The sequence below is a fragment of the Galendromus occidentalis genome, unplaced genomic scaffold, assembly GCF_000255335.2.
Source record: "Galendromus occidentalis unplaced genomic scaffold, Mocc_1.1 scf7180000075950, whole genome shotgun sequence".
In the NCBI taxonomy this organism is placed as follows: domain Eukaryota; kingdom Metazoa; phylum Arthropoda; class Arachnida; order Mesostigmata; family Phytoseiidae; genus Galendromus; species Galendromus occidentalis.
In genome coordinates, this window is record NW_003803940.1 from 111,717 (window position 1) to 120,330 (window position 8,614).

The window sequence follows — 8,614 nt, forward strand, 5'->3', positions numbered from 1 at the left end:
TCGACCTCTACCGAGTCCCAAGATATACCTCTCCTATATGATCGGAGGCAGGGAAAGCATCTTGTCTCTTGAGACATTCATTTACACATGTACATACATATGTATTGTGTACGCTCGTTGCGGGATCCGAGGAGGCCGAATTCGTATTTCGCATCAAGCTCACGGCGAGGAGCGGAACTATGCTTGAGGTCTTCTATGACCAAGGAGTGATCAAATTCTGCACCCCTCCACATGGGCGCCAACGGAGTTCTCTAAATCTTCCCAAGGAAATTGAGGAACGTACAAAGTCGGTTATTAGGAATTGATGTTATTCTCCCTTCATGATCTCAATTGGCTTCGCAAACTCCAAAGGCGTCAGAGCGAGAAGACACCACGCAGGTTCCATCATCCACTTCGGACTGACGGCTCATCTGCAAAGGGAATGGCTCATATTCCACCAGAACGCTCAGCGCACCGCACCAGCCGATGGGTAAGAACTGGACGACCCAATGTATTATATCACTTAGCCGACCTTGCAGGGACGTCCGACGGGGACGTGGGTGAAGATGGGCAGTTCCCCGAATTTGAAGGCTCTCCTGCAGGTCTCGGTGCAGCCAATGCGGAAGACGAGAGTGCCCCGACCGTCGCATTCCTGTCCGCCAGACGAGTCCGTGGTGACGTAGGTGGCTGTGGACTCAGTCCTGTCGTCAGTCGTAGCGTCGGTCGTGGCGTCGGTCGTGGCCGGGTAGGTTGTGCTGGTCTCTTTAGGAAGGATGAAGATAATCATCAAAGTTCTGAAGATGGCTGATTCCTCAGAATAAGCTCGTTCGGGTTCGTCCCGTAGTCTGAGCAACTCATACTTACCCTGAGCTACGACAAGGCCGACACTTAGGAGGAGAATGAAGAACTTCATGTTCGTGTTTTTTCCGCAGGTATTGTGGAGTCTGGGAAAAGATCACGATTTAAGTAGAATCCAGCTGGAGCTCCAAACAATTGTGGGCCGGAGAATAGAAGCGTCTGGCTTGGTGACAGCCGAGATTCCTGAACAATCGCGGCGACTCTCTCGACGACATACGCCGGCGAATCCTCTCGCGAAGAGGACTCGCTTGGATCCACGGCCATTCTGCGACATTTCGGTCGGAAGTCCCCTTCTGATGTTGTGAGAGAGGCGTGCTCCGGGAGGGCTCTGATTCATGCAGGAAGAGTTCTCCTTCGATGGACTCTCGCTGTTGGAATTTTCATATATTAACCTCACGGGCCCGGGACAGTTAAAGCACCTGAATCCCAAGGCGAGGCGACTGGAGAATCTGGACGCCTCTAACAAAACAGTTCTGGAAACGGACAGATCTCTGGAGATTTTTCCGGCAGAACTCCGGATTCGTCAGAATCAATAAAATCTCCTGGTTTGAGGGTGGGAAGAGTATGATCACTGACCGAGCTCGGGCTCGGAACGTTGGGGGGCATCGAGACTCTTTCTTCCGAATTCCCAACCTACACATCGGTTTCTCGCGCTCGGTCAAGAAGGAGGTTTTCGGGGGCTCCCATGCATTTTATGAGTCCAATGTTTATGAAACGGACTTCGATAAAGAGACGAAATCGTTTTTTGGAAGGTTGATTTTTTATTGATTCGACTGCAGAGAATGATTTTCTGCTCATTCGACGGGCACACACACGGCGATCTCTCTTCTGAATCTGTATCTGATCTCGCAGATTCCGTCGACATACCTGAATCCTCTGAAAGTCTGGAAGAATACGACAAGACCTGTTCAAGATTGTGATTCAGAGCATCGCCAAATCCCTAGACTTAGCATCAATCATGAGCTCACCTTGCACGGAGCGCCTTCGGCGACGACTTCGAAATAGGGGTTTTCGAAGAACCTGACCTTCTTCGCCAAGCAGCGCTCAACACAACCGCTACGACTGAGGAGCCTTCCTCGACCTTCACAGACCTCCCTCTCGGGAGTGGACGTGGTCGTTGGAGCTTCAGTGGTTTCTGTGACGAACCCGGTGGTGGTCTCACGAGTAAACATTCTTTTTTGAAAATGACAATCGCCTGGTTTGACATGCTTTTCTGAAAGTTTCCGAGCCCCGGAGCAACCCCGAGTCGTTTTTCCCTGCTGTCCTGCACTTCATACCCCTTTCCTGCAGGCTCCGAAACCCGGAAAAAACNCCATTTACATTGAAATCCGGGATATTTTTCTCGGATTGTGATGGAAATGTCATTTCCCCAGGTTCCGAAGCCCGGAAAGACCCATTCCCATTGATATCCGAGCAAAATATCCCGGATTTCGATGTAAATGGTGTTTTTTCCGGGTTTCGGAGCCTGCAGGGAAGGGGTATGAAATGCGGGACAGCAGGGAAAAACGACTCGGGGTTGCTACGGGGCTCGGAAACTTTCAGAAAAGCATGTCGAACCTGGTGATTGTCATTTTCAAAAAGAATGTTTACTTGTCAGTCACGGAGTCGGTGGTGGTCTCAGTCACGGAGTCGGTGGTGGTCTCGCTCACGGAGTCGGTGGTGGTCTCGGTGACGCGCTCGGTAGTGGTTTCAGCGGCGGGCTGCGTGGTGATTTCTGGTACGCGCTCGGTGGTGGTTTCAGCGGCGGGCTGCGTGGTGATTTCAGAGACGGCCGCAGTGGTCACTTCACGAACGGCCTCGCTGGAAGCATCGGTGACGGCTTCAGTCACGGCATCTGTGATGGCCTCTGTGATAGCCTCGGTTACGGCTCCAGTTGTGCTCTCAGCGCCGGCCCCTTTCGTGGTCACATCGATGGCTCTGGTCGCAGTCTCGGTCACTGCTTCAGAGATCGCCTCGGTGGTGACTTCGATCGCACTCACAGAGATGAGTTCGGTCACGGCTTCAGTGACAGCCTCCGAGACTGCTTCGCTGATGGCTTCAGAGACCGAAATCTCCCCTGACGCGGCAGTGGAATCGTCTAAAGATATCGAGTGATATCGTGAGATGATTGCGTCCTCGTTTCTGCTACGCCCCCTCCCCCCGAATGATATCAGGCGCGTATCCAGTCGTGAGATTCGTCCCTGGCTTACCCTGAGCCCAAACAAGACCGATGCTCAAGAGGAGGATGAAGAACTTCATGACTGCAGGCCGGTCCAGCGATTTGCCGCTCTTGGAGCGTATTCCACTTTATAAAGATTCAGATCGAGCGTCGGAGCCATTGTTATTCCCGCGAGAAAAGCGACGAATACGTAGACAGCACCGACACTTGCGCATCTCGGCACTGCCCTTGTCTCGAGATCGGAGCGCTTGCAGCGCGTGCATACATCACGGTGGCTCCGAGATGGATCTGACCCGGCGGAACATTACAGCAGGAACGTTATACGCCAATGAATTCCGTTCTCGAATAATCCCACAAGATCCTGAGTCCTGAGAGCGGTCTGAAGACAATCAAATCTTATCGCCGACAGGACACCATTGCCTCGTTCCGTCGGGAACCCCTCACGTGGATATCGAATTTGGATGGCGGGCGAAACTTTGACGCGTTATGCCTGACAGGTTTCCGCGACCACCTGAAGTAGCAGGCTGAAGACGCGGCTGGTTATGCGAGGCTCTTCACAAGACGTCATAGATTCGCGTGACGCGTTGCCGACTAAGCAAAACAAAGTCGATTCATGCGATGATGATGAGAGACGTCGATGATTTCTCGCCTGCGATAGCTCCCACCGGCGTCGAAGGCGAACATCGAGTTAGTATCATGACAAGGCTTCTCGGCGTATGCTTTGTGACCTGGGAATGAAACGTGAGAGAGACCCTTTCCGATTAGTATGCGACGGCTCTGATAATTTATTCAGATGTGCTGACGATCGAGAGGAAGGAGAGAGTTCCTGGAACGGAAGGTGTAGCTGATGTCTGTCTGATGAGCCCGTCCAATATCTCGAGGCTGGCTCGCATCGTAGAAGAAAATGGGTTGCCCCGTTCCTGATTATCTGCAAACACCCAACATCATGCACCCTCTCTTCGTCGCGAATCCTGACTGACGAGCTTAGCGGAGAAATCCAAGCAAATGACCGTATTCACTTTTCTCGGACACATGCGAGCCTTCAATTGTTTCGCGAACTTCTGCTGAATCTCGAGACCATCCAGGAGCACCGAGCGCTTCGACGGAGGAGCAATCAGAGATATTGACCAAAGGCACTTACGGCACTTGGCATATGGGGGGATGTGGTCAATGATCGATCATCTCGCTGGAGTTGGAATCCTTGTCCATTCAATCGGGGTAAATGTTCATTTGCGGATATTCCAACGAGCTTGATATCAGACCTGTGACGCGTCGTGATCGGCATCCATGTGGAAGCTGCGACATTCAGACGCCGGACCAAGTTTTCTCATCCCGACTTTTCATCTGTATGCTGAATATTCGAGTTCACTTCCCTGCGACGTCGACAACTACTCAGGGCGAGGGGGAGAAGTCAACAGTTCCGGGGAAAGCTCCCTCCAAGACTAGAGCAGCTGAACAGGCTCGTGCCGATCGGGACTAGTCCATTCGAAGCCTCAAACAACTTGTTCGCAATAGAATTATAATATCACTAGCGACGGACAATGGACGGGACTTGTGAGAATCATCCTGCGGCTTTATCCTGCACGTCCAGCTCGACATATGCGGCCGATACGAGACCACCGAATCGCGTATTGCTTTCATTCAGCCGGTCGAGCCCCGGTCCCGGTACCCAAGTTAAATTGGCAACGCTTGGCCAAATCAAGCGCACTTCGACGCTTTAGCACAGCGCTTCCCAGGCGGGGACGCGTACTCCGGGGAGCTCCTCCGAAAGGTACTCTGAGCGAACAGTTTTTTTTTCCGCCGAAAATGAATGAAATAAATGATGGCGATCGCCGGGTTAGCGGGCGGGTCCTCAGATGAGTTCTCTCGATTGACAGCTTAAGGGATGGAGAGACCAAAATGATGGGACCATTAGTCGAGCTTGTTCGTTTCCTTTCAAGTCGAATCCTCGACTCACGAGACGGGGTCCTTGTGGCGGGGAATCCTCGGGTAACTCGAGCATCCCATGGCGGGGGGAACTTAAGACTTTGAAATTCACGCCAGGCCGCTCTGCAATTTTTCCGGAGGGAATTGTGGTCACCGATGTGCCTCGATGTTTGTACTCATATTCATGCTTTTCGCGCGGCGTCGCTGACTGTCGGCCTCGGACCAGCGGTAACCCGTACGGATTAAGCTCAATATTTTCCATGCGAATCTGCATGGTAGGTGCGAAGCTCTCGAATCCTGCTACTATCCACCGTCACGAGCCGGTACCTCCCAGACCACAGACTGTGCCGCTAACCGCGTGCCGAAGCTGAGAATCTCTCTCACTCCTTGTCCGTCCGGTTCATCAGGTCTCGGATATGCCAGTCTCGCACCAACTTTCCCCCAAGGCGACCCGTATTCTATTGGCGCTCATATTTCCGACCATCCACATCCATGATGTTCTCGCAGCAGAGCGCGCCCTCCCCTCGGAATTCTCCTAGAAATCCTCCGAACTCTCTCTACCAGGAACTAAGTGATCATTATAGAGTCGGGCCGGATTTGACCGGATTTGAAATGAAGAGTATCCCTGAGCGCTCCCGTTTGGCGTTGGAATTCTTATCTACCGGACACGTTTTGCAAGCTTCTCTCGTATCCTCCTTGTTGGTGAAACATGACGGGAGTATCCTCGGCGGTCCAAAAATACTCTGCGAGAGATATTCTCCGATTGTTTTAATTCCTCCGCCTTGATGGAGCCTTGTCGAGTTCCCTGTCTCCTGGCTCCCGTCGGGTGGGCTCTGAGTTGTTGAATCCTCATATCTAGGTTTTGATGGAATCCTTTTCCCTTCGAATGTGGTGGCTGCACGTGACCAGATCGGCAAGCCTATTAGACACAAGCATTCCTCATTCCTCTGAGCCTTCCCTCCGCGTCATTAGCGGCCGTCCACCCAATGATGAGCCAGGATTGTGATGATGATTGATTGATGACGATTGTAAGAAATATGAATGAATAATATCCGACCTTTTATGATCGACCGCGAGCTGCTCCACGTTCGTCCTGAAGAGGCGTACATTGACCCATGAAATCACGAAGTATGATAAGAGCGCCTCGATCGGTAATGCTCTAGGAGGCCCGTTTTTCAGCTCTGGATTAGAAGGCAGAAGAAACACAGCTGTTGGAGACGTCCCACTTTTGATCATAGATATTCCGCGAACTTCGTTGTTCAGGTGGGTGGCTTAAACCCTTAAACCTTAAACTGACGGAACGGACGACGGGTGCTCCCAGCGTTCCGCGTAAGACTCATGGAGTCTTTGAGATGCGTCATCATTCTTGTCAGAAAGCAGCAGCGTATAATTCAGCCGCATGTGGCTACATTTGAGGACGCAGCCCATTCATCATTTATTTCGCTTGGACATTCTTCTGCTGATCCGTTCTCTTCTCCGCTCACTTTCGAACCATAACAGAGTAGTGAGCGACACGATGATCATTGATCACAACAGGGGGCTCTCATTAGAACTCACTGTGCTCGTCGAGGAGAACACGGAGATGCACGAAGAGGTTGATTTTCGCGGCTCGGGCAATTCCAGGTGGCCAGGTTTAGGTTTAGGTACGAGTTTGGCGAAGAGTAGAAAGTGTACCAGCTCTAAAATCAGGACCACGATGCAGGATAATTGTATGACGATGATCGAGACAAAAGCCGTCTGTATGTCCGCAAATTGCAGCTGATGGACGAGTGGCACGTGGATGTCCTCTGAATATTCGAGACCCGCCCGATTCTTGAAGGCCTCCAACAAGCCCGCGTCAAGCAATCTCCGCGCGATTGTGCTGAACATTCGTTGCAACATGCAGCGTTTCTGCATGGCGAATGTTTGGAAACAGTTTTTTAGGGTCTCGGGCACCACGTGCGATTTTTCCGTGAGACCCCTTTGCCAAATCTGTCGTTTTATACTCAGACTCTCTGCGAACACAAGGGACGTGCGCTGTTCGAGGAGTCGATCGAAACACTCGTTCGTATACACAGCGCACGGTACTGCCCTCTCGGACAGAAATTCCAGTGCGGAGTTGTGCGGTTTTTCTTGCTGAATGCCGGCGAACTGATTGATCCGTGAGTCGTGGAAAATCCAGACGTCTCCGAAGTTTTTCACAAAATCTCCAATCTCGGCGATACTTTGGAATCTGCCATAGATTTCGCCATTGGTCAGCAGGGTCACGAGTCTGGCGGACACGATACAAGCGAGGCTGAATACGCCGATCCGCCAAACTTGCTCGACACATCTGGTGGGCTTACGGGATGCCCTCAGGGGTGGAGTGCTCTGCTGCAGGATCATACACCCTATGACGACGAGGACATGGAGAAAAGCGGGTTTTCTCCTGTCGTAGAATATAATCGAGCTGACGACGAGCGCCGACAGCAAGTAAAGACCAGTCGCCGCCGGTCCGCAGACCATTAGCATCGCTATTCCGGAAATTTTCCGCGCTGCCACGGTCGACATGAATACGTTCGAATCGATGTCGTGGGCGCTGACATGTTCAACGTAATGCTGCCGAGGATCGAGAACACTGTAGTCACCGTAGAGAAAGACCGCCTCCTTCCGCATCACGTATCCCATCGTTTTCTTGTAGCTCCAGACGCTCTTTTCATAAAAATCGCTCTCGAATTCCGGCTGTCGACCGTGTCCTACGAGATCATTGCGGCCCTTGAGAAAGTCTTCCGAGCTGAAATTTAAGTGTCTTTCGATCACTTGCAGAAGACTGAGTTCGAAACCCTGGATCATACCGCTAGCGTGGTCGGATATCTTACTGGCGGCTGTCAGCTGTCCGGTATAAATATCGTGTTCGCTCACGACATGGCGCACTTTCAGTCCGGAGACGTTTCTGTGGTACGAGCCGTCATCGTCGAGAATCCCGAATTCACCGCAGATTTGAAAGTTTGTCCTAGAAGCGAACGCGTCGATGTTGACGGTGGAAAATATTTCTATCACTTTGCCGGGCTCAACATTGTGAGAAAGCACGAAGCCGTCACATTCCCTGGGAAAAATTTCCGCCAAGCCCGATAACTCTCTGGGCCTGCACCACACGTGCACCGAAGGATAGCAAGTTTCTTCGAGAAACCTCAAGAATCTCAGCTGTACCTTCGCCGCCACAACGACTGGACGATGCCTGACGATGAGGGGTAGGGCTGACGGAGGCACTCCGAAGTGGAAACCATTTTCACAGCCCTGCGGATTGACGAACATCGAGCTCGTGCAGTTGCCTAGCTCAGGCCTTAGATCCAAATCCGTTTGGAGGAAGTTCACTTGGTTCAGGTTTATGAACGTGCAGAGGAACGCTTCAACTTCCATGACTTCACGGTGCAGCGAGCCGAGCTCCTCTGATAGGAACAAGCGTGGGAGCCTCACTTCCTCCAGTGGCGAGAATGAGGCAGGAGCTGAATTCATATTTATCGACCAGGATCGCTTGACAAAATTACGCCTATTGTTCGAGGCTTGCCCATGACAGTGATTCGAACCCAGCATTTCCGTAGTCTCGGTTTAGCCTTTATTCGAACAGCTCAGCTCCGTTGGACAATTGTCGGGTTTTCCTCGGTTTGGACCGAGCTCGTAGTGCAGAGCATCGCTCGGTACTGAACGGGTACGCAGACGGAGGAGGAAGTCGTG

General features: G+C 51.9%; 2 protein-coding genes across 2 annotated transcripts; both read right to left on the bottom strand.

The window, feature by feature from the left end:
- Positions 1-294: 294 nt before the first annotated feature.
- LOC100898392 (uncharacterized) lies at positions 295-912 on the bottom strand. The gene is made up of 3 exons (XM_003738388.2): positions 844-912; positions 512-741; positions 295-410 (listed from the first exon to the last, which is right to left on the bottom strand). The coding sequence occupies exons 1-3, from the start codon at positions 890-892 to the stop codon at positions 327-329; spliced, it is 363 nt and encodes a 120-aa protein (XP_003738436.1). The 5' UTR covers positions 893-912; the 3' UTR covers positions 295-326.
- Positions 913-2,423: 1,511 nt separating this feature from the next.
- On the bottom strand, positions 2,424-3,097 carry LOC100900380 (diacylglycerol kinase kappa). The gene is made up of 2 exons (XM_018641676.1): positions 3,027-3,097; positions 2,424-2,914 (listed from the first exon to the last, which is right to left on the bottom strand). Exons 1-2 carry the CDS (start codon positions 3,073-3,075, stop codon positions 2,424-2,426), a joined length of 540 nt encoding a protein of 179 aa, XP_018497192.1. The 5' UTR covers positions 3,076-3,097.
- Between the last annotated feature and the right edge of the window lie 5,517 nt (positions 3,098-8,614).